Genomic DNA, 27,248 nt, shown 5'->3' with positions numbered 1-27,248 from the left:
TTTAAAAAATGGTAAACTTTACATAAACATCTGCATTTATGGGTTATTTGAAAAACCAGAGGTTATTAATACTATCAACAATTATCTTGCCTAGCAATATCACATCCAATTTTTTGCTACATACAGAATTTTCAGATAAAATAAATAAAAATTCTGCTAAAAGGAAGAATCTTTTAGTTAAAGTAGAAAGTGTAGATGACATTCTAAAAAGTAGGTATGTATGAATCTCTATTTATAAAAAAAAATGCAAGAATTATATTAGTCCAATATGGAATAGGCTATGCCATGATAACAAGTAAATCTAAAAGTTTAGTGGATAAGCGCAACAAAGATTTATTTCTAGGTTATGACAAGTTTTACATGGAATGGGAAACTGCTCCAGTGGCTTCCAGAGTCCCCAGGTCAGAGGGAGAGGGGAGAGGAAGGTCACTCAGGCTGCTCTGAGAAGCCATCTCCTCCAGAGCGCTTTGCAGCACCTCAGGCCACACCCCACCCGCCGGAACCCAGTAGTAAGATTCTGATGCAGCTATGGAGGACTCAGACATACCCTCTTCACCTGGGTCCAAGGAAACACAACAGGATTTGGTGTATATATAGACAGCATTGCCTTTGTCCCAAGAGCTTTTGCGGAAGATAATAGGAAGGATTAAGAAAGAGGATATTAGTGCATGGGAGAATCCCTGTGGAAGAATCACGGAGCAGTTTGAACATGTGAGTATGGAAGAAGGTGCAGAACTTAGGGATGGAGTTAGGGGAGGGCTTGTATTTAAGGTGGTGACTGAGACTAACCAGGATGAGAGCCACTGTAGGATTAAAGGGACTAAGGATTTATGCAGATGCAAACAGGCGATATTAGACTCCTGATAAAGCTAGAATAAAATAGGCTGATAAGTACTGAAGTTAACAGAAGCTGAAATCTCTGCAATGTCATACTTCAGGTGCTTCTCAAAGGTGGAAACTTCCCATTTCATGTATAAATATTATACTATGAGCTTCTGAGTACTGTTGGCTTAAAAAAACACATTCATTTTATATTCAGTTACTGGTTCTGCTTATGATTTAAAAAGAAAATAAGAAGAAACTAGTTGTATTACTGCTAAACAGTGGCAAATGGTTGAGATTCTTTTTTTTTCATTCTTTCTTTTTATTAGTTCAAATTCAGGTGAATAACAAGAAGCAATACAACTCAACTGAAATATACAGAGTTGAGCTTAATTTAGTCAACAGAGTTAGCCAATGGATCAGCGAGCCTGGGCATCAGGCGTGGCACAGTGGACAAGACAGCTTTGGCCCTTCGGAAGCTTGCATTCCAATGCAAACAGCAGGAAATTTCAGGTGGGATAGATACTTAAAATGAACAAAGCAAGGTGTAAAGTACAAAACACAACGGTTTAAGTTTTTCTATTTCTTCACAGATAACAGTTTGCCTAATCTGAGGGTGCTACACATCAACTAGGTCAGTGATTATCCTGATGGTATTTAGGAGATTGAGGGGTTGGTGGTGCTCCCATCACAGTGGGGGACTATTATGGGCATTGAGCGGATGCTGCAGGGACAAGAGATGTCCTGCAGAGGGGTTTGTCCCACACGAGGATGAATTATTCTGAACCCCAAACAACTTTCTAATGTCCTGCTGGACATTTATGTAGGACCCTACAGCTTGTCTGAGAGAGTTTCATTCATTTGTTTCCTCTGAGACAACCTGTAATTGGTTTTGTCCTATTATTCTTATTTTAAGTAAGGACATTTTCTTATTTCCTTTGCCACATACAGATAAGGTATATGGTATGTTGTGATTTATCCTAATAACTAGTTTTATTTCTAGTGTCCCCTGTACCTCTAATCATTCATATTCCTGTACTTCTTCACAGGAGGCAGCCTCTGATCAGCTCTTAAGTCCAAACCTATTCATTGTAAGCAAGAGTAAATCTATTTCAGGTCTTATATGGCATAGTCATGCCTGTGCATTTAAATATTGAAATCCATTTTATTTTCATTACAAATTTCTTACCTTCTATTTCTCCATTATAATAGAGTTAAGGCATTAAATTGATTTTTAAAGAAATTCAAGTAGATTTTATCATTTATGAATAATATCAGGACAGCAAAGAGGATGTTACAAACTATCTCCTCTACAAAGGTTGAATAGGTCTGATGGTGTTTGTGGTTATCACCATGATTGGGGGTGGGGACGTGGGTGCTACTGGCATTTAGCATGTGAGAGCCAAGTATGCTGAACATCTTGCAATACGTTGGACAGTTCCTCACAATAAGAAATTATTTTGCACCCTACACGAATTTTGAATGTCTCACGAGACATTCATGTATGACGACAGCTCGTCTGCAAGAATATAATATTTCCTCATTTTCTCCACTTTGGCAATCTGCAAATTTTCTTGCATACTATCTGTATTTCAATTAAGGTAACTTCATTCTGTCTCTTATCATATACAAATAGATATTATTATATGCAAGTAAGTTGTTATATTCCTACTTTTTATTCTGATGTCCACTCATATTTCTGCTTTTTCATTTTCTCATGCTTCTTTGCACAAACTAGTTTCTGATTTTCTACCTTCTTTTAAGTTCAAATTTATTCATTATAACTAGGTGTAAACATCTGACTACTTCATTAGATCTTCTAACATAGTTGTCCCCAGGTTATATACCTTTTATTTCCCTTTTATGTTAATATTAGTTTTATTTAATTTTTCACTTATTTCTAAAATTGTGCATAGGTAGAGCATGTTACCTGAAGTGGTGTTGGAGGATAATAAAGAAGACATATTTGTATTTGCCCTTAAAAAAATAAAAGGCAAAAGTGCTCATGGAGAACTACTGAACTAGGTGAAAATAGGAGCCACATGGCTGAAAGAAAGCCAGAGTGGCTTGTGTAGAAGAACTTAAAAGGGAAAAGAGATGTTTAAGAGGTAAAAGTGGATTTGGGAACTGTTTAGATGTGTATTTGAGGGACAACAAGGAGTTAAGGGTGATTTCTGGATTTCTGCTTGTGCGGATGGGTGGATGGTGGCACTATTTACCTATACACAGAATACAGGTAATGATACGTGTGAGGGAGGCAGATTGAGAGTTCCATCTTGGATGTGTAAAGTCGATGATGTCTGTGAACTATCCACCTACGGGTGCCTAACGCAGCTGGAAAGAGTTGGATAAAATGCACTTCTACAGTGTGAGGGTCAAGGTCAGGAAATGAACCCTCCAAAATGGATGATACCATGAAAAAATATATGACCAAGAATAACCATTTATGGCAAGACTCCCAGAAAATAATCCTACTCTAAAAAAATCTGTATACATTTGTTACTGGTGGAGCCCTTTAAACTAAGAATTGTGGAGATCTTTGTACTACTGGTCCAAAATCTGCCTAATATAAAATCAACTCTAATGCTAATTAATTATCTGTGACATGTCTGCTGGAAGGAACTATAACAGGAAATGTTGACAATTAATTGGCAAGGAATGTTAGAAAAGGAAAACTGGAAGAAAAAACCTGATTCATAATAAGGAAAGAGATATTGGTCCAAGCACCTCCCCTTCTCTAAAAACTATACTACAATTCCATATAATCCACTACATTTAGAAATTCGTCACATTAAATAAAAGATATTTAGTAGGCACAAGGTTTACGACATTGTTCTCCTAGTTCTGATTCTATGTTCACCAGGAATCAAATCTCATGTCCTTAGGAGGCCGGTCCTTCAGTAGGGATGGCGATGCTCCTATTTTCTTAGCGAGGTTCATCTGCTGCAGCAAACAACTATAAAAGCACTGATATTTATCAGTCATGCTTGTGTAAATTTGGTTACTGCAATTCTGTTCCCTCAAAATACAGACAATTTCATGAAAGCCGGACCTGATAAAAGTCTTCTCTGTAATCACATCAATTACAACAAAATGTCTACTTTCCCATAATTATATAAAGAGCCCAAATGGGCAATTAACTCCAGTTGGTTGCTTCTCGCTGAGCCACACTTGGCATTACAGAAGGAGTCAACCTGGATGGAGTTTGTCCCCCAAATAAGTGTAGCAATAACGAAATGTGTGATACAAATCAGTTTCATCACAGAGATAAGGTATAGTACTGCAGCCATGTCTACAATAACATTTAAATTTCACTTTTCACTTTTTCCCTAGCATGTGCCCAAGCATTTCCTCCCCAGTTGTTCACAATCTTTCATCCAAGGATGAAAGACATTTCTTATGTCCTTATTTCAATATGCATTGTGAGATTTCTCTCGAATTTCCCAAATTAATTTTCTTTCAATTTAACCAAAACAAAAAACCATGCCATACTGTACACTAAATGAGTAGATGGGAGACATGTAGCTGCAATTATAGAAAATTTAGAAACCAGCCTTTACCAATTACATCTAAAAGAATGCAAACTTTCCAACACATTGGAATCATCAGGAAAGCTTTAAAAAATACAACCTACCCTCAGAAATAGTGATTTAATTGGCATGAGGTGCAACCTGGGCACCGGAATGTTTTTAAAACTTCCTGGATTATTCCAATGTATAACAAAGTTTGGGAATCACTGACCTAAGACATTAGATAACTGGGCAAGGAAATATACAAGTTTAACTACTATCTGGGAAAATTTGGTTATGTAAGAGAATAGAATGGCGATGGCATCCTTAGGACACTGTATTCATCAGTTCTAACTGATCACGCAGGCTTTGTCTGCTTCAGTATATTCAATCACATACTCTGGGTAAATCTGATCTTTCTCAAATATGACAAAAACGGAGGGATTCAAACTAGTGTCCACACAGCTGTCGTACTGCGGTGGAGGGCTTGTGTACATCTTATCTCCTGCGATAAAATTTCCAACCAGGACGCGGGCTACAAACATAATGATGTTTCTGGCATCATACGGGCAATTTTTGTGCAAATAGATGGCATCTTTTGCGAAGTAATTTCCTGTTCCATATTTGGGTTCATGAGTTTCATGAATGGTCCAGTTAAAATTCTTCGCACAGATAGAGTCCACATGGGTGTGCCTCGTTGCATAAAATAGGAGTTTTTCTTCTTCCTTCTTCATCTACTTTTTCTTCCTGTTAAAATTATCTAAGCGATTTTGGTTCTGGATCTTCTTTATCTTTTCAATCTTGAAATTTTTCATGGAGGCTCCAAAATGCTTACTTATTTTGGCATATTCCGAATGCTGGTTATTGAGCTCTAACAACTTAAACTCATTCGAGGGTAGGAAGCCAGGGTCCTGCTGAGGAAGAAATGTCGAAGATAAAGGCTCTGATGTGGTCTGCACCGGTTGATAGTCGGGCCACCTTCTCTTCTGATTCACATCCCATGAAGACACAAACTTTGGCCTTCGGATAACATTCTTTTGAGTCTTGGAAACTATGTTTGTCTGAATCATCCCTTGGAAACTCAGCTCATAGTTCCGTGGACCCGCCTGAAACCTCACAGCTCCTCTTGGGCAGCGTTGATAGACAGACTCCAGGTATGAAGAGTCAATGTTCGAACCTTTCTGGTTATCTTTCTCTTCCCTGTATGGAATCCACTTGCCATATTCATTCCTCCAATACCAGATCCATTTGGTGGTAAAGACAGAGTCGGCCGCCTTCCCTATAGATGTGGGAGTGGACATGCGTCGGATGGGCATGGAATCACAAATCATGTTCTCGAAATCGATTCTGCCCTTTCCTGCTAAAAAGACACAGTTTTGGGGGCGCAATAGGGCTTCCTCAATCTCTTCCATGTGCTCGAAGTCTTCCCACTTCTTTCCGCTGAGCTTCTGCCACCGGTAGGGCAGGTGGAAGTGGTCTTTGTCGCAGCTCTCATTGAGTTGACATCCCTCATGCAGATGGTCAAGACAAATTTTCTCTAAGCTAGGATCACGTACCCAAGAAGACATGGTACCGTTAACAAATGCCACTGCTGCAGTATCACCTTCGGTAATTTGGCCGGTGGTCTGGAGATCCCGGGAAGCAGGTCCAGCATCTCGATCCCTAGGGAGTGATGTTTCTCTCTGACTGTTGGTTGTGCTGTTGTAATTGAAATATCTTGCGGAAGTTACACCAGCGGCCCCTCCATCAGCATTATTATGGAAAAGAGAAACATGCTGGAGGTCTTGAGTTCCACTTCTGCCCTCCGCGTCCCTCGGGTTGGGGTAAAGCATGCCTGTGCTGTTTCCGGTGGTCACAGCTTCAGGTGTTGGTGCAGAACCGAGAGGAGGGCGGGTGGCAGTCAGGATTGGGGAAAACACACTCTCGTTCCCGGTGCCTTGGTCCTTCGGCCAGGGTGTGGGGTCCTTCCAGTTGGAGGCTGCTCCTCCGAGATTGGTTGCTTTAGCCGAAGGCGAGGAGGGCTGAGCGCGATCCTGAGTCCCCAGATAGGTGAACTTGTGGGTGACGCCATCCACAGGCACGTCATCCCCGGGAGCCCTGGTCTGGACTGGGCGTGGAGGACCTTTGAGTGGAAGATGGCAGAAATTCCTGGCTGCCATGAAAGAATCGCTCTCTACTTTTGCTTCTAGCTCTGTACCGCCCAGCTCTACGATGGAAGGGAGCTCTCAACCCGGGGGAGTTCTTCCGCATGTGCTTGCTGTTGCAGATGTCTTGGGTGCTCTGGACCACGTCTGCGTTCAGCCCGTGGTCTCTCATGATCCCCAGCACCTTTCTGTCCATCGGGTTGTGGGACTTGAGACAGCTGAGGAAACTACAGTTACCTCGGGTGAAGTGGTCACAGATGTGGAGTCTGTCACACCCAGGCTGCTGGTTACAAATCTGCCTGCGACCCTCTCCCTTATAACTTTTGCATATCTCAGGCATAAAAAAAGGATCACTTTGGACGAGGCGCACTGCTAATTCCTCTTGATTAAGTCCAGAGAGCTCATGCATTTTTAGGATTTTGAAGTTCTCTGCTGAGAGAACCCCATGAGAATATTTGCATAAATTCCGGTCCGACTGCGAATAGTTGCACCGGCCGAGCAGACGGAGCTTGCAGAGATGCAGGTTATCGCAGGGTCTCTGGCAGTACTCGCCACGGCAGACCCGGGCTCGAGTGTTGGCCGCCACGGTCCGGGTGACCCCGGCACTGCTGCCCGTCTCCAACACTCCGAAGCGGTCGGCCCGGCCTGCTCCAGCCAGTCGCGGAGCTGCGCCTCGGGGAGCGCGATCTTCTCGAGCAGCTTGTCCAGGTCCGTGCGGGCCCCGTGGGCGCACAGGATTTTGGCGATGAAACAGCACGCCTCCGGGTCCGCCGTGGCGCGCGCGACGTGCAGGCTCCGCCGGGGCGCGGGACTCGGCGGGGAGGAGACTCGAACCTTACAAGTGTCCGGGACGGGGCGCGGGGGAGGCGCGCGGGCGGTGCTGCTGCTGGGCGCGCCCTGCGCCGCCGGTAGCTGGGCCGCGCGGTTTCGGATTCCCGCTCGGCTCTCGGGTGGAGAGGTCAGCTCTCGCCCGCCCGGCCCTTGCGTCAGATGGGAAGTCACTGCGACCGCAGTCGGGTGGAAAGGAAGGGAAGGAGCGCGGGCAAATCTGCCGGGGACGCCCCGCTGGCCTCCTCCCTCCCGGTTCTGGGCTGGGCGAGGGTGAGGTTCCCTCGCTGGGCTCCGCGAGGCTTCTTCTTCGGAAAGAAGAGAAACTAGAATCGAGATTCTTATCTCTCAAATTGATACTCACAAATTGAGAGAGGGTGATTAGGCTAGCTTGTGTCATGTAGCTCCTCCAATTCCATTTTCATCAGAATAAACTATAGTGAATTTAATTTCATTTATTGCACTTAATTCATTGATATGTTAAAACACAAATAATGCAAAAATAATATTTTGTAAAATAAATAAGTAACTCTTTTCATTCTTTTAAGTGAATAGTGTATACTGTACACAGGGCATCTGGTGGGGAGTTCAGGGAAACTACTCTCTAAATATTAATAATAGCAAGCTTTCTACACTCTGACATCTTTCTCCCCAAAAATAACATGGAATAAATTGAAAAGTGAGACTCTACAAAGAGGAAGTACATTTTACCATAACATGTTTCTATTTGGTGAAGTTATGAGTTGATCTGACGACTGACCATGTCTTATAAAATTTCACCTACTTAAAATTCCTATAAGGATGTTCAAAACCTGTAATAATATCAGAAACCAATAATATATAACCAATAATAATATATAGTTTTGTGAAAAAAGGGTCCGGGGAAAATTTCCAATGATAGGAATGCAGAAAGAGAGACAAAGAGATATTGAAAGAGAGAAAATCATGACAGAAGCATGAATGGACCTCTGGTCAAACATGCAAGTTAAGGAGGAAGAAAGAGTAAGGAAGAAAAACCTATCATTTACCCCTGAAATCCATCCTTACTCCCCACCCTCACTGTGCCCTCTTCCCATACTCACTCTTTTCACCAATGTCTCTTTCTACAGCCCTTTGGGGACAGCAGCTCCTTATATATAACACAGCTAGAAGCTGGAGATTGAGTGGGGAAAGGAGGTGGCCCCTTAGGCATATAGGACAAACAAAGAGAAAACATCTGTCAATAATGTACTGTGAATAATAAAGGTGAGAAAGACCTGGTCTCTAGTAAAAGGAAAGAGAGTCATAGAGATAATAGGTTTAGAGAAAAAACAATTGGTTAAAAAAAATACTCATTTAGAAATACAATTATGTGGAGACATTGTGTGAGATTGTGCTGATTTTTGTTGATAACACTCCACTGAAAACACTGTATGTTTTCTGGAGAGCTGTGTAAGCTGTCTTATTGCTAAATTGCAATATAAGAAATAGTGTTTTATAGGTCAGCTGTCAACAAATTTCCCTCTGTTTTATATTGTTTATCATATTTTTATGTAGTTTGAAATGTTCAAATGTTTGAAATGTTCTAATATCAAGATTAACAAATATAAATTTGTGGTGTATTTTAAGAAACATAAATTTTAATAATAAAATTTAAAGGCTTTTCCCCCTCAATAGTGTTAATGGTTTACATGCTCCAAATTACCAATATATATATTAATTTAGGAAGTTAAAGCAATTAAACATTGTAGTATTGGTGTATTGCTAAATGATAAAGCAATGGAAAAGAAATAAGTTGTGAAATTTTTTGTAAATTTAATTATAAAACTTAAATTGGTTTTAAAAATTTGGTACATTACAAGTCTGTTTTTTATCCTGGCATATATGGACAATGACACATCTTGATCATGTATTAGGATACAGAAAATCTTTAACCAATTCCAAAATTTAAAATATGTTATCTGTGTTTTCTAACCATTAAAGAGTTAAAAAAATCTAAAACTCCTTAAAATTAACCATTTGGATGAAAATATTATAAATGCTTTTATAACATGATGCAAAGAAAAAGACCCAGCAGGATAGGGAGATGGACAAATATCAATGACAGTGGGAGAAATAAATAGCCAAGATACAAGCAGACATCTTTTACCTCAAAATCAAACATCAAGAGAACTGATAAATAAATTCAAAAGTTTTTCTTTCAGGAAAGAAATGAATAAAGGCAAACTTTCTACAAATCTAATTATGTAAAAATGGAGAAAGTGGAAAAAAAAACAGCAAGATGAGAATATGATAACAGATACAAAGGAAAAATATTAATGTCCTTATTTTGACAAATATAAGACCCCAAATTAATCTCCTGAATGTGCTTGTTAAACATGCAGATTTGGGGCCCTTTCTTCAGACTTCACAAATCAGAATCTCAGGAGGATGACACTCTGAAAACTACATTTCTAATTTATAGCTTCTAAGCCCCACAGACTCAAGGTAATTTAATATAACTAAAATATGAAAGCCACTAATTTAAATAAAATGGAAATTTTCATTAGAAATGTGTTAGTCACAAGAGCAACTCAAGAAGAAATAGAAAATCTCAATAGATTAAGGTTCATGAAAAATGGAAAAGTATTTTTCAAGAATTACTTATAAAAATCATATTAGAATCATATGACTTTATAGGCTATTTCAAGAAACAGGTAATCCTCTTGTAGTTTTTTTTCTAGAGTACACAAAGTTTAATTAGTATGTTTATCCAATTCATTTTATAAAGGCAACAAATCTGAGACTAAAATTAATTCCAAAAACATCACTTAATCTGTAATTAAAAATAGTTATAAATCTCTGAATAGAGTTCAAGCAAATGAAATCCAAGCAAATACTAAAAAGTATGATCCTAATAACTATTTAGTTTGTTCTAGCAATTTACCAATAGAGTAATATTGTTAATGGATTAAAATATTAAACAAGACAAAAGTTTAGTTATAAAGAGACATAAATTATATTTCCACTATATTATATTATAGTAATCAAGTATATAAAATTTTTTGGTAATTTAATGAGTTTATTTAAAAAAAAAAAACCTGAAAACTTGTTATTAAATATTCATCAGAGAGGAGTTATAAGAATTCCTAAGTATATAAGCAATAAAGAAAGAGAAAAAAAAGATTGATGTTAGATTACATTAAAAAAGACTTCTACACATAACATGTCGTTAATGAAGGCAAAGGATAAATTAAAAAGTGAATGAAAATGTAACACATATGAGAAGTTAACATGTTAAATTCATTTATGAAGAACATAAAATAAGAAAGTCCTAAGTTCCCATTAAAAACTGACAAAAGTCAATGGCTGATTTTATACTAACGAGGATATTCAAATAAATAAAACATGTTACTTCATTTGAAGCAAAAACAATCATTTCAACAACAAATTATTAATTTAACAAATTTTATGATGGTATTTTGCATAAGGAACGAGAACATCTATTTTTAGGAGTGGCTATAACATTTCCATAAAGTATTTTGGCTGCATGCATAAAACGAACAAAAAGCTAATGTTCTTTGACTCAGTAATACCACAGCTAAAAATATAATTGAAAGGTGGAAAAATCTTTTAACACAAATATGGTAGGGTTTACTGTAGGGTTATGGCTAATGGTGAAACACTTAGAATCAAATTAAAACTTGGTAATGTAGGAATCATAAGGATGATTGTACTAATTGATAAAATGGAATATCATGCAGCTTTAAAACCCTTCCTTATTAATATTTTGTGGCGATGACGAGTTTCCGACATGACAGCTTGAAGAGCTCTGTAAACCCAACACTGATCAAAATCATATTAATAATAAAGAACCATTTAAAGTCTCTGAAAATGGTCCTATGTATATACAGCAAATAAAGAAGCATTTATTTAAGAAAATCTCCCATAACTTGGTAATAATAGAGCGTTTGTGGTATTTGAACTGAGTTCTGCTCCCAACCAGATCCAGTGGGAACCAGTATCCAGAGTTGCCAAAACATATTATCTAAAATGTCTAGTTTTCAAAAAAAATATTATTGGACATAGAAATAAACAGGAAAACATGGCCTATACATCAAGAAAAGAATCAAGTAAAACAAAACAAAACAAAACAAAAAAATAAAACCTTCCTGTGAGATCAACCAGATGTCAGATTTTAACAGACAAAGGCTTCAAAGTAGTCATTATAGATGTGTTCAAAGAACTAAAAGAACCCATGACCAAAGAAGCTCAGGAAGGTCTGATGACAATGTCACACCAAATAGAGAATATTAGTAAGGAGATGGAAGTTATCTGATGCTCAAGTGAAAATTCTGCAATTGCAAAGAACAATCACTGAAATGGAAAATGTATTAGAGGGGCTCAAAGTAGATTTGAACTGGCAAAAGAAAGAATTAGCAGATGTGAAGATAAATCAACAGAGTATGAAACCAAAACACAGGGAAGAAATAATAAAGACAATGAACAGAGACTCCTAGAAATGTAGAATACCATTCAGTACATCAACCCAACATATGTTTAATGGGAATGCCAGAAGTGAGGGGAGGGATAGAGAAAGAGAAAGCACATGAGAGCAAGAGAAGCATTAAAAATATTAGAAGAAATAGTAGCTAAAAACATCTTAAATTTATTGAAAATCAACTCTCCGCATATTGAGAAAGCTCAATGAATTTCAAGTAGAATAAACACAAAGAAAATCCACAAATGCACCACTGAAAGCCATACACAGGGAAAAAATGTGGAAGGCATCAAGAGAAAACGTGCTCCTCATCACTCATGAGGTAACTCCAATACAATTAGCTTTTCATGAGAAACAATGGAGGCCAGAAAGTGGTGGGATAATCATCACTCAAGTGCTCAAAAAAAGAAAAATTTAACCAAGATGTTATATACAGCAAAGCTGTCTTTCAAAAATGAAGCTGCAATAGACACTCTAAGGTAAACAAAAGTGGAGAGAATTTGTCTCCAGCAGATCTACCTTACAAGAAAGAATAAATAAAGTTCTTCTGGCTGAAAACAAGTGACCCCCGATGGCAGTCTGAATCCACGTGCAAAACAAAGAGCCCAGAAAAGGTAATCATGTAATTATAAATATGGTATAAATGCACATTTTTGTCCTTTTTCTTTTCCTTTTTTTTTTTTTTTTTTTTTTGAGACAGAGTCTCACTTTGTTGCCTAGGCTAGACTGAGTGCCATGGCGTCAGCCTAGCTCACAGCAACCTCAAACTCCGGGCTCAAGCAATCCTTCTGCCTCAGCCTCCCAAGTAGCTGGGACTACAGGCATGCGCCACCATGCCCGGCTAATTTTTTCTCTATATATTAGTTGGCCAATTAATTTCTTTCTATTTATAGTAGAGACGGGGTCTCGCTCTTGCTCAGGCTAGTTTCGAACTCCTGACCTCGAGCAATCCGCCCACCTCGGCCTCCCAGAGAGCTAGGATTACAGGCATGAGCCACCGCGCCTGGCTATGTCCTTTTTCTTAAGTGATTTAAAAGTAGTTGTATAAAATAATATGTATGTAAAGCATTATTGGCCATATAACATATAAATATAATATTCTTGCCAATAATAGTAAAAGGGAGGTGGGTGGGAGCAAATAGTAAAAGGGAGGTGGGTGGGAGCAAAGCTGTATTGGGGCTAAGGAAATGACTCCATGTGGTAATTTGAATCCACAGAAAGAAATGAAGAGAACCAGAAATAATAAGCAAGAAGTTTATTATAACAAAAACTATGAATACATACTTGCTTTCCTTTCTTCTCTCAACTTCTTTTAAAAGACATAAAATTATATGAAATCATAAATATAATAATGCATTGTTGAATTATACCATCCATATATGTAATATGTATAACAATAGTAACACAAAAGGGAGGAAAAGAAATGAGTAATATATAGGAGTAATGTTTGTACATTTCTCTGGAAGTAAGTTATTATAAATCTGAAGATGATTGTAATAAGATATAACATGGTAAGCCCTAGAGCAACCATTAAGGTATACAATATACCCTATATTAAAAAATATGGTAAAATTATAATTAAGGGAATTAAAATGCTACATTTGAAATTAACGTCAAGAAAAAAGTAAAGAAGAAATAGAAGAACAAAAAGACACGGCATGAGACATACAGAAAACAAAAAGTAAAATGGTAAATCCAACTATATTAATGATATTCAATGTGAATGGATTAAAAATTCAATGAAAAGGCAGAGATTATCAAACTGAACAAAAAATTATGATCCAACTACATACTGTCTACAGGAGACACACTTTAGACACAAATACACAAGTAGAATCAAAATAAAAGCATGGAAAAAGATATAGCATGCAAACAGCAATCACTGGAAAGCTGAAGTGGCTATACTGTTATGATAGTCAAAATTGACTTTAAAACAAAAAATATTATCAGAGTTAAAGAGGGATTTTTTTATTGATAGAGAGGGTCAATCTATCAAGAAGATATAAAAATTATAATCACACGCATCTAATAATAGAACAGCAAAATATATGAAGCAAAAACTGGCAGGTGGAAATAGACAATTCAACAACCTCAACTTTTAATAATGAATAAAATGACTATGCAGGGGGGAGGGGGGGAAATGGGCATTTATTGAAACCTTAAAATCTGTACCCCCATAATATGCCAAAATAAAAAAAATTAAAAAATTTAAAAAAAAATAATAATAAAAAAAATAAAATAAAATGACTATGCAGAAGATCAACAGGAAATAGAAGCCTTAACGCTATAAATCAACTTGAACTAACAGATATCTATAAAACATTACACCCGACAACACAGGATATAGATTCTCCTCAAGTTCACTTGGAATATGCTCCAGAATAGACCACATGCAAATCTATAACACAAACCTCAAGAAGTTTAAAAGAATCGAGATTATCCAAACTATGTTCCCAAACACAAAGAAAGAAAATTAGATACTGATAACAAAAGGAAATTTGAGAAATTCATAAATAATTGGAAATTAAACGGTGCACAATAAATACCAATGGATCAAAGAAGAAATAAAAAGGGAAATTAGAAAAAAATAAAGAGCAACATACCAAAACATATGTAATGCTGCTAAAGCATGCTTAGAAAGAAATTGGTACTCTGAATGCCTATACAAAGAAAAGCTAAATCAATAACTTAAACTTCCACCTTAAAACAATGAAAAAGAAGAGCAAACTAAATCTAGAGTAAGAAGAAAGAAGAAAACAATAAAGATTAGAATGGAAATTAACGAGAAAGAGAAAGAATAGAAAAATGATAGAAAAATTAATAAAACCAAAAACTGGTTATTTAAAAGAATCAACACAATTGACAAACCTTTAGCTAGATTAACTAAGAAAAAAAGAAAGAAGACTGAAGTTACTAGAATCAGAAATGAAAAAGGGAACATTACTACCAAGCTTACAGAAATAAAAAAGATTATAAAACAACAGTATAAGCAATGGTATTTTAACAAAAGAGATCATTTAGATGAAGTGGAAAAATGCTTAAAAAGATACAAGCTACACAAACTGACACAATAAGAGCTAGACAATCTGAATAGATCCATAAAAAATAAAGATACTGAATCAAAAAACTTCCCACATGGCTTCACCACTAAATTCTAAAAATATATTTAAAGAATTAATATCAATTCTTCAAAAACTCTTCCAAAACAAGAAAAAGTGTAACTCTTCTCAATTTATTTTATAGAACCAGGATTACTTGATACCAAAAACCAAAGATAGCACAACAAAGAAAGAAAATAACTGCCTGTCAATATTTCTTATGAACATGGATACAAAAATATTCAATAAAATATTTGCAAACTGAATCTATCAACATATAAAAAGAATTATACACCATAACCAAGTGGAGATTTATTTCAGGTATGCAAGTTTGGTTGACTCAAAAATCACTTAATATAACACATCATATCAAAAAATAAACAAACAAAAAAACCTACAAAAACCACATGATCTTCTCAATAGACAGAAAAATTATTTGACAAAATAAACACCCTTTCATGATAAAAGTATTCAATAAACTAGGAGTAAAAGGCAACTCCTCCAACATGATCAATGGCATCTATGAAAAATCCACAGAGCCAACATCATAAGTACTGGTGAAAGACTAGCTGTTTTACTCAGAAGTGAGGAAGAAGATAAGGATATTTGCCATCAGTACTTATGTTCAACATCGTACTAGAATTTCTAGCCAAATCAATTAGGCAAGGGGGAAAAAAAACCTAAAAGAACTAAAAGGCATCCATATAGAAAAGAAAGAAGTACAACTATCTCTATTTGCAGATGACATGGTTGTGCATATAGAAAATGCTGAAGAATCCACTAAAAACCTGTTAGAACTAATAAAGGATTTCAGCAAGATAGGATACAGGATCCATATATGAAAATCAATCTCTATATACTGGCAATGAAAAGTATTAAAAGAAAATTAGGAAAATAATTCCATTTGTCTTCTTATCATCCAAAAGAATAAATATCCAGGAATAAATCTAACCAAAAAAGTAAAAGACTTGCACTCTGAAAACTATAATACAATTGCTGAAAAAAAACTAAAGAAGAGGCCGGGCGCTGTGGCTCACGCCTGTAATCCTAGCTCTTGGGAGGCCGAGGCGGGCGGATTGCTCAAGGTCAGGAGTTCAAAACCAGCCTGAGCAAGAGCGAGACCCCGTCTCTACTATAAATAGAAAGAAATTAATTGGCCAACTGATATATATATATAAAAATTAGCCGGGCATGGTGGCGCATGCCTGTAGTCCCAGCTACTCGGGAGGCTGAGGCAGCAGGATCACTGGAGCCCAGGAGTTTGAGGTTGCTGTGAGCTAGGCTGACGCCACGGCACTCACTCTAGCCTGGACAACAAAGCGAGGCTCTGTCTCAAAAAAAAAAAAAAAAAAAAAAAAAAAAAAAACTAAAGAAGATCTGGATGAATGGAAAAATATCCCATGTTCATGGATTAAAAGACTTAATGTTAATGAGATGACAATTCTCCTCAAATTAATCTACAGAATCAATACAACCCCTATCAGAATGCCAGCTATTTTCTTTGTAGAAATTAACAAGCTGATTCTAAAGTTTGTGTGGAATTACAGGACCCACCAAAACAATCTTGAAATGAAGTAGAAAGTAGGAGGAGTCACACTTCCCAATTTCAAAACTTACAAAAAACCATAGTAATCAAGACACTGTGGAATTGGAATAAGGACAGACTACAGGTCAGTGAAATAGAACTAAGACTCTAGAACTAAATCAACCTATGTATATCTATGGCAAACAGATTTTCAACAAGGGAGCCAAGGACACTCAGTGATACTGGTACAACTAAATACTCACAAGCGAAAGAATGAATTTAGACCTCCTCCCTCACATTGTTTATAAAAATTAACTAAAAAACGGATCATAAATCTAAAATCTAAGAACTAAACTATAAAACTCTTAGATGAAAATATGGTTAAATCTTTATAACCTCAGATTTGGCAATGGTTTCTTAGATATGACACCAAAAGCACAAACAAAAGACAATATAGATAAATTGAACTCTATCAAAATTTTAAACTTGTGCATAAAGGCCACTATCAAGAAGGTGAAAAGACAGCTCACAGCATGAGAGAAAATATTTACCAATCATATAATTGATAAGTGTCTAGTATCTGAGAATGCATATTCTTACAAGGCAACCACACAAAGACAAACATCTACCCAAAAGAACAAAAGTCACTCCTATGAAAAAGACACCTGCACTTGAATATTTATAGCAGCACGATTCATAATTGCAAAGCTATGGAAACAACCCAAGTGCCCATCAATTCATGAGTGGATTCATAAAATGTGGTATATGTATACCATGGAGTACTATTCAGCTCTAAGAAACAATGGTGATATAGCATATCTTGTATTTTCCTGGATAGAGCTGGATCCCACACTACTAAGTGAAGTATCCCAAGAATGGAAAAACAAGCACCACATATACTCACCAGCCAACTTGTATTAACTGAGCAGCACCTAAGTGAACACATAGGAACTACATTAATTGGGTAATGGGAGGGTGGGAGGGGGGAGGGGGGGCGGGTATATACATACATAATGAGTGAGACATGCACCATCTGGGGGATGGTCACGCTTGAGGCTCAGACTTCGTGGGGGAGGGGGGCAATCTTAAAATTTGTATCCCCATAATATGCTGAAGTAAAAAAAAAATGGACAAAGAACTTGAATAGATTTTTTCTCAAAGAAAACATACAAATGGCCAAAAAGCATGTGAAATGATCCTCAACATCATTAGTCATGATGGAAATTCAAATCAAAATATCACAACCACTAGAATGGCTATAAAAAAATATATATAAAATAAAAGTGTTGGCCAGAATGTGGTAAAAGTGTCGGCCAGGACGTGGTAACACTGGAAGTCTCTACCTTCTTGATAAGAATGTAAAATTGTGCAGTTGTTATGGAAAATAGTTTGATGATTCCTCAAAAGGTCAAATGTAGAATTACCATATGATCCAGCAATTCTACTACTAGGTATATGCCCAAAAGAAATGAAAATAGGTGTTTAAACAAAAACATGAACAAAAAATGTTAATAGCAGTGCTATTTATAATACCCCCCAAAACAAACAACCCAAATATCCATCAACTAATGAATGGTATAAACAAATTATGATATATCCATACAGTGAAATATTATTTAGCTCTAAAAAATGATACAACATAGATTAACCTGGGAAGTATTATGCTATGTTAAAGAAGCCAGTGAAAAAAGACCACATATAATGCCATATGATTCAACTTTTATGAAATGTTCACAATAGGTTAGTCTAGAGATATAGAAAGTAAACTAGTGTTTGCTTATTGGGAGTGATGGGAGAATAGGGAGATGATAGTTAAAGGGTACAGAACTTCTTTTAATGGTGATGAAAATATTCTAAAATTGATTATGGTGATGATGGTATATATCTGTACAAATAATAAAAAACATTGAATTCCACACTCTAAATTGGTTAATTTTTTTGGTATGTGTATCATATCTCAAAGCTGCTTAAAAAATTGTGGCAATTGAAAATTCTTACTAGACCATTAATATAGGAAAATATATAGAAAATATGATCACAACTATGTACATCTCATATATACATATATAGATATAAACATAGTTATAGATAACATATAGTTGAAACAATTCTAAACAAGAAGTCAGAACCTCTAGTTTCAATTTACTCACTAATGAAAAAGGTAGAAAAAATACCAAAATGTTAATGGTGGTTGTCTTATAGTGGTGAGATTAGTGGGTAGTTTCTTTTCACTTCACTTCTTTGCAGTTTCCTAGTTTTCTTCAAAGCTATTTACATAAGAAAAAATATTATATACCGAAGTCTAGAAATTCTGGAATTCAAATTAAGCTCTTGACTGAATGAAAGGAAACTGTAAAGCTTCTTATAGAATTCAAATCATTGTCATAAAGAAAGAATATGCTTTCTTGAGAGTAGAGACTATGCTAATATGTCTTGGTAGATATAGGGATACCACCTGGTTTCTAAAACAGAAGAGAATTTCTTGATATCAGACTTGAACACATGTCATCCATCAAAATATAGACTAAAAAATTATAAAAATCAGTGGAGCAAATTTCATGAACTATAAATTTGTTCCATATAAATTGAAAAGAAGTGCCTAAAACTATGTTACAATCCTGACAATACAGAAGCAGCATAGGCACAAAGTTAAGACCCTTTGGTTCACATCTTAGCTCAGCAACTTTCTAACTCTGTGACACTGCAGAAGTGTCTTAGGCTCTCAGTACCTTATTTTCTTCCTCTGTAAATTGGTTTAATAATATTATCTACTTCATATGGTTAGTATGATAATTATATATGTCAGTATCAATAAAGTGCATAGAATGGTGTCTGGCACAGAGTAAGCACTGTAAAGGAGTTGTTGAATAAAATATTGTATAAATAGCTAGACATAAATCATTTCAGAATTTATTCAGTCTCACCTAGTTATCCCAAACCTCACTTAGCCTAATTGCCCCCAGATAAATACAAGACAAAGTTGTAAAGACAGATCACGACGTAAAGCTTACTCTCCACAATTATGCACTCCTGGAATTTAGCGCCTTTCTCAGCGCCAACTTGACATCTTTGTTCCTCAAGGTGTATATCAAAGGATTCAGGGAAGGGGTGACAATGTTACTCAACACCTGAACCACAGAATCCAGCCACGGACTCGAGGCAGGTCGGAGATAAACGAGGACGACTGGCCCATAGAACAGCAGGATGGAGGTCAGGTGGGCCCCGCGGGTGGAGAAGGCTCTGCGCCCGCCTTCTGCGGGGCCGATTCTCAACACGGAGGCAACGACGCGAGCGTACGACGCGAGGATAAGAAGAAAACACAGGAGCGCAACAACACCTACGTTGGTGAAACTCACCGTCTGTGCGAGGGAGGTGTCGGCACAGGCCAGGGGCAGCACCACTGGAACGTCACAGGAAAAATTATCCACCTTGTTGGGGCCACAGTAGGGCAACTTAAAGACGAGGAATGCGAGGACGGACGCGTGCAGACAGCTCCCCATCCAGGCGCCCAGAGTCGCGATGGCGCACGCCCGCCAGCTCATGATGACGGTGTGTCGCAAAGGGTGGCAGATGGCCGCAAAGCGGTCGTAGGCCATCACGGCGTAGAGGAAACACTCGGTGCAGCCCAGGAAATGGTAGAAGAAGAGCTGGGAGGCGCAGCCCCCGTAAGAGATGGCTCTGCTTTGCCCCATGAGGCAGAGCATCATTTTGGGGGAGCTCACTGAAGGGAAAAATATGTCGAACACTGACAAGTTTCCCAAGAAGAAATACATGGGGGTGTAGAAGTTAGAGGAAGAGAGGATGGCCAGGAGAATGAGCAGATTCCCCAGCAGAGTGAGCAGGTAGAAGGCCAGAAACAAGACAAAGAGCACGTTTTCCAGCCCTCTTGTGTGCGGGATGCCCATCAGGAGGAACTCGGTGACTGGGGTGTGGTTCCTCATCGTTATGTCTGCTCAGTCCTGGAAGATCAAAGAATGGCCTCACCGAGACGAGGTTCCCCCCAAATCCAGTGTCTTCACAGAACCTGTTGGAAACCGATAGTAACTATACACTGTAAAGAACTTCTAAACAGGAGTCAGTCCAATTCTGTCACTAATGTGTGAAGTTTGGGTAAGTAATTGATCTATTTTTCATAGGTTTCTTCCAAAGTAAAAGGAAGAGATAACACTAGAGGGAGTATAGAAGAGAAGGCATGGAATAAACATTATGATTGAAATTGTCTGATTTTAAATGCTGTCTGCTACCTACTCTGTGACTTTGGATAACTAAACAAAAATCTCTAAGTGAAAATTAATACTTCAATGTATGTAAAGTGCCTAGTATAATGTCTGCTCCTACACATCCTTGTTAGAAAATCTATTCAACATACTAATATTCTTATTTTAATGAATCTTTATTCCACAGTATTTTCTAGGTTGATTTAGAGCAGTTCTAGTGTTACCTGTTGATGTGACTGATTCACAAAGCTACTTTCTCCATCAGTTGGAGCAGCTGAAAACTGAGAATTGTCTAGTGGAAATAAAATCAAACAAATTGGAAAAGATGATATTTAATGTAGGAAACAGCAATAGATATTAACCAATATTTAAAAAGACATATTTTTAAAATAGAGTTTAGTCTGCAGTAGCAATTATGTGTGCAACATGATTGCATATCTACAATCACCATTAATGTTTTAAAGTTAAGCTTCATGAATCAAGGAATATCCTAAGAAAATACCAGAGTTAACTAAGTCAGTATTAGCCCAAACCCAGAGCCAATCCCCACATTCTTCCCATCTTCCTCAGGGCATATAACTCATTAGAAGACAAGGAGAAGAAAGCACTCCAGAGAAAAGTCACTTGCAGACTGAAGGGAAATACAGCTGACTAGGGCTGAAAACTGAGCCCCACATCCGCCCACCCCTGTGTCCTCTGCCTTTAGATGCTGCGGAACATCTGTGGCTCTGGGGCCAGAAATGCTGAACATTCCTCCTCTCTCAGACTCAGCCACGCAAGCCTGAAATTCTAGACCCAACAGTGCCTCCGACTCCTGAGTGAAGGAGCAGCAATCACCCCTCAAGAGAGAATAAACATCTTTAGTTTCCTTTGGGATCCTCTTCCCCCGTGGGCACTAGGGAGGTGTGGCACACAGGAGGCAATTAGACTGGAGACAGTCCCCTCTTCCCTCTTTCCTTATTTTCCCCCCTGTCTCTACCCCAATACTTCTTAGACTAAAATGCAATTATATAGTGGCATTTAGTTATATTCAATTTTTAAAGTTATTTGATTAATAAAAACTCCTGGACATCTTTTTCCTGTAATAGGGAGCCATTTATTTTCATTGAGTTCAGATATTTGAGATTGCCCAGAGGTCCTGTGCTTGGAGGATTTGGGTTTGAAGAAAGAACTGGTGATTAGGAAAGCAACGCCTTAAAGAAAAGAGGCAACAATCTCATCTGATGTTAAAACAAAACAAAAACAAAACAAAACACACTTGCAACTTTTTTTCCTACAATTTGCTTTATAATTCCCAAACTTCTACAACTGATTAAATTCATACCTTACTCATTTTCTAAAAACTCTTTGTATATTCCTTTAAGACTGCTACTAACATTTCTTTTAGCATGCTTTCATTACTGAAATTCTGCTTAATGTATACTTTAAGAATTCAATCAGCTGCCTGCTGTGTAGAGAATGGATCAGAGCAGACAAATATAGACTAAGTAGGTCTACAAGCACATTATGTTTACTGACTGTCCAATGGTACAAGCACATGGGCTTATCAAAAATGTTATGGTTAAAAATCCCTTTGAGATAACATAGAAGGCACAGAAATGATAACTATCCTGAGGTATAAGTAATCTCAACAGCATTCTTATAATTATCGTCTTTCTTCATGTCAGAAGGAATACAGAGGAGACTCTTGGCTCCATAGTAATTATTGCTAACTGAGAATCTCTCTCTTTTTTTAAGCCAGACTATTCAAGGTCCCCTTATTTCATTCTTGCATCAACACCATGAGTTAAATGTTACTTTCTTTTAGAGCCAAAAACAGGGCTCAAATAATACAAATAATTGCCAAAGTTTACTCCCAAAGCCAATCATAGAGCTTGAATTTGAATCTCAGTCTGTCTGCATTTAAAACTTATGCCCAATTCTAACAAAATAGAATAAATATTCTGAGTACTAATTTTAAAAGTAAGCATGCGGAATCATATGTCCTACCCATATTCTTGTTCTTTAGTTTAGGTCAAATCAACATAAAGGCTTAATTTTTAATAACTAGCAATGATTTCTATATATTTAAACAGCTTTATTGAAATATAATGTACATGCCATAAATCTTACCCATTTTAAGTGTCTAATTCAATGGCTATGTAAAAAGAACATATATTTACAAAGTTTACAGCTATCACCATAATCTAATGTTAGAATATTTTCTTCACACTGAAAAGAAACCTAATGGCTATTTACAATCATTCCCATTCCCATTCCCACTGCCAGCTCTAGGCCACCACAAATCTACTTTCTTTCTATATTTGCCTTTTTTGGACATTTCTTTTAAGTGGAATAGTAAAATACGCCTTCATTTTGATCTGGGTTCTCTCCGAGAGAAAAATGTTTTTTTAAAAATCATCTCTGTTGTTGTATGTCCCAGTATTTTGTTCCTTTATAGCAGCTAATAGTTTTCCACTGTGTGGATATTTCTATTACTTGAACCAGAGGCTAAGATTTTAAGCTTATTCCTGGTGTCGTTAGGCCCCTAAAAGATTATTGATGTAAACTTAGAAACATTTTGAAGATTTCAAAATCATCATCATCATCTAGTCAAAAGTGAATTATTTTGGATGTGTCAAATATTAAACAGCTTAGTGTGTGAATTGTGGGAAAAAAATATGTGACTTTGATTTTGATTATCTAGTTTCAGCTTGTCATCTCAATTTCTTCCTTCTAAATCGCTATGAAAAGCAGTATTGAATTAGTGAAAATCAGCCCAGTACTGAAATAATTTATAATTAGTGATGTGCCCCAATCTCCTCCTTTCCAACTGCCCTATTATAAATTATTTTACATTGCATCTAAGTAATTTCAAGAATTAATTCTCTAAGTAGTTTATATATCTCATAATTATTATCTCTATGACTCATTAAAACACACAACACACGCATACACATACAAGCACATACACACGGATTAGGAATATATACAAGCAACCATGAGCCTCTCTCTCTATATATATATATACACCATTTCATTTCAACTTTGCAGAACTGTTGTTCTTGATAAAATCTCAAGAGTCACTAAAATCGAAAGTAACGTAACAGCCCCAAATTGTATCAATCTTCATATTAAATGTCTCTAAACTTTCCAAATCATTCATTTATTTCATAAGCTTCAGCTATAGAAATTCCATAGTTGTCAGCCAGCCAGATTAAATGTTACTTGGAACATTCGCTTTCAAAAGATATATGATTTATACAAGAATTTATCAATATATTATTTATATATGATATATATTGAATATCAATATATAAATTTTACAAAGAGAAATAAAAGACCATATTCACTAGAATACATGTTAGTATGTTAGCAAATACCAAATAGGAATGTGTGTTAGCATATTCCAAATAGGATAATTGTGCATTCAAAGCAAAATGCTCTCTCAAGAGGCTGCTTAGTGAATGTAAAAGTTAAAGCACAGTGATTTGGGTGATTATAAAACTTGGTATTCTCCTGATACAATAATTGGACACACTTTTCTTCACTATATCAGTATACCTGTTCATAGGCTGAACTGTTCCTGTCAGTTGCTATTTCCTCTGCTCTGGACACTAGAGATATATTAATACTACTCTTTTGTTCGGAGTCCACTTCCATTTTGTTTTTCAACAGCTTTGTCAAGGTATAGTTTATAGGTCATAAAATTTACCTGTTGTGTTAAACTTAATGATTTTTTAGTAAATTTATAGAGTTGTACAAACGTTGCCAAAATTCAGAATTTTTCTATTACCCCCAACATTTCCTGGAGTCCGTTTGTCATAAATTTTCATTCCTACTCTCTTCTTTAGGAAACCACTAATTTTCCTTTTGTCTCTATAAATTTGTCTTTTCATATAAATGGAATGATACAATATGTTGCCTTTTGAATCTGGTTTCTTTCAATTAGCATAATATTGTTGAGGTTCAACCATGCTGTAACATGTGAAAAACAGTTTGTCCTTTTTTATTGCTGGACATTTCATTGTATGACAATGCAGCATTTTGTTTATTCTTTTACCAGATAATGGACATTTGAGATGTTTCCAACTTTTGTAATATTATGACTAATGCTCCTATGAACATTCACATATAAATATTACTTTGTGTCCATTCACTCTCTTTTTTGTCTTTTACCAAAAATTGTAAATTCTTTTTGAGACTAATAAAATTATCATATCTTCTTTCTGATATCAGTGATAAGCATCATAAAATCAAGCTATGTTGCAGAATGACTTCTGAAAACATCTAATCTCACCACTTACATGTTTGTTCTTACTACTTACTGTTTTGCAGTGCTCTTTCCTTGGTCCATTGGCTCAGCCTAATATATCACTTTATGTATACAGTGCCCATAGGTGGACATATCTAATATCTTCCAGAAATAAGTTATTTCAAAGTGGCTTGAAACCACAATTTATTAGAAATAAAAATAGTTCACTTTGAAATGATAGTTATCACTGTGTTAAAATATGAAGTCCTTTCTACTCTTATTTTCTCATGCCACAACTGCAGATATACATGGGTGCCTGAATGCCCAGCATGCTTGGGAACAGTAGGGCTATCATGCTATCATGTGGTTTAGAAGCTGATAAGCTAGCTATAGCTATAGGAGAATATGTCACCTACACTGCCATATAAGAAAAATGGAAATCTAAACTAAAATCTTTGAGGGAAATCCTAGAGACTAGCAAAAGGGAAACCGAATGCAATCACTGGGGAAAAGATTATGAAATATATTTAGCCATAGATCTAAACCACATTCTTTAATTTAGTAATAATATAACTTAGTTACCACTAATTAATGCTATTTTTATGTAGTCTGATGCCTTTATTTTTTATCTCAATTATTTCTGGACTTGGGTGGGAAATATAAGAGTGTTATCTATTGATCCCTTCAGACATCAATAAATAGGTGATAATACCACAGGTTCATAATTGCGTAAGAAATGGATCAAATTATGTACAGATCAGGAAAATATTCAATGAGTATAAATGAAAGATTTGTGAAGACTTGACAGTGTATTCATCTGACAGTGATTGACTGTCAGATGGGTCTCAGGATGTGTGCCCCTGTTGGGCTCACATAAAGGATTATGGTTGAGGTGACTCTCTAGCACACCCCTTGCAGAGGCAGCTGTGACTTATTCAGCCTTCCACAGGTTTAGTAGAACAAAGTTTTCTCAGAGATAAGGGAAATGCTTTCCTCAATCCTGATCCAGAGACAGTCATTGCTAAATATTTCACTGGTTTGAATAGAGATAGAATTTGTAAAGTTTAGAGCAAACTGGGAAAAGTACCTATAATGCAAAGAACACTGTGTGAAGTACACTAGTGCAATGAAGAGATATTCTGCATAGCTTTTGCCATTACAAATATTGCATACTAGTGGAAAATGTAGGTCATTCATTAAAATTTTTTGTCATTTTATACTTTTTAAAATAATGTGTTTATTACAGTGAAGATCCCTGTCAATAGAGAGTCCTGTTTTTCCCAGAAAACAGGAACACTCACTATTGCTCACGTTGATATATTAAGCATTTTTAAGTATTTAGAACAATATTAATCAGAATTCATTTCTTAACATGCTGTTCCATTCATTTCAAAAGTGCCTTTTTAATTCATTTCACAGTGCCAACTAGGAGGAGTAAGAGTGTTCAAGTTAGCCAAGTTTGTCATTACAGGAGCAGAAATTGAATATTTTTGACGCTTCTTGTTTCTAGGCAAGCATTTTGGGTTTCTTCTTTTGCCCAGTTTTCTAGTTTCCTTTCTCCTTTGGCCTTGGCACTTTTATCTAAACTGAAGTTTCACAGCCACCTCTTCTATTTTTGCTCAAAGACTTTATCCCCATCATGTGTTTAATATTTTTTCTATGCCTATCTTCTCCAATATGTTTTATACTCCATAAGGTCAGAGATCATATTTATCTTAATTACTACTATATCCTCTTTGGCTAGCACTATGTCTTACAAATAACAAACTGCCCATAAGTACTTGATGTTACCCTATTGTCTGCCCTTCTGATTTAATTATGTTCTAGGCCAGTCATTGATTAAAACTTTGAATAATAACTTATAAATCATGTAACAATCCAAAATAATTATATAAGAACTGTCGCAATTGTATTTCTTAATGGCAAAGTGATTAATTTAAATAATAAGAACTATCAGCTGATAGAAGAGAGGGATCTTTGTGGAATGTGATGTTGAGAGAGGGGACTATGAAAATAAAAGAGAATTTTAAAAATCTAAAAGATATGTGGTTCTCACAAAGGCAGAGAAAATTCTACTAGACATTCTAAATCAAGAAAACCATGGGGAGAAACATGTGGAACAGGACATGCCTTTAGCAGATGAAGTAAACCCGAATAGAAAGATGAGTGCCAGTAAGAAAAAAGTCTAAACAAGATGGAAATATATCCGTGATGGCTGAACCTGGCTGAACATGTGTTGATTAATTTTTTGCCACTCTCATTGAAAGGTGAGAGCTCCCACTGGGTGTGGCCTGGACTTAGAAACTCACTTCTAACAAAGAGAAAATAAAGGCAGCAGGAATAGTTTGTGGCTTTGTAGACTAGGTCATGAGAGACTGCAGCTTCCTACTTAGACTGTCTCTGGGACCCCTC

General features: G+C 36.6%; 1 protein-coding gene and 1 pseudogene across 1 annotated transcript; both read right to left on the bottom strand.

Moving 5' to 3' along the window:
• Positions 1 to 4,527: 4,527 nt before the first annotated feature.
• On the bottom strand, positions 4,528 to 8,344 carry LOC105866509 (zinc finger CCCH-type antiviral protein 1 pseudogene; annotated as a pseudogene).
• A 10,985-nt stretch (positions 8,345 to 19,329) lies between these two features.
• Positions 19,330 to 20,326, bottom strand: LOC142870504 (olfactory receptor 10D3-like). Its single transcript, XM_076001330.1, has one exon. It carries the CDS (start codon positions 20,324 to 20,326, stop codon positions 19,406 to 19,408), a length of 921 nt encoding a protein of 306 aa, XP_075857445.1. The 3' UTR covers positions 19,330 to 19,405.
• Between the last annotated feature and the right edge of the window lie 6,922 nt (positions 20,327 to 27,248).

Source organism: Microcebus murinus, chromosome 4 (assembly GCF_040939455.1).
Source record: "Microcebus murinus isolate Inina chromosome 4, M.murinus_Inina_mat1.0, whole genome shotgun sequence".
Classification (NCBI taxonomy): domain Eukaryota; kingdom Metazoa; phylum Chordata; class Mammalia; order Primates; family Cheirogaleidae; genus Microcebus; species Microcebus murinus.
This window is presented reverse-complemented; position numbering and strand designations above follow the sequence as displayed.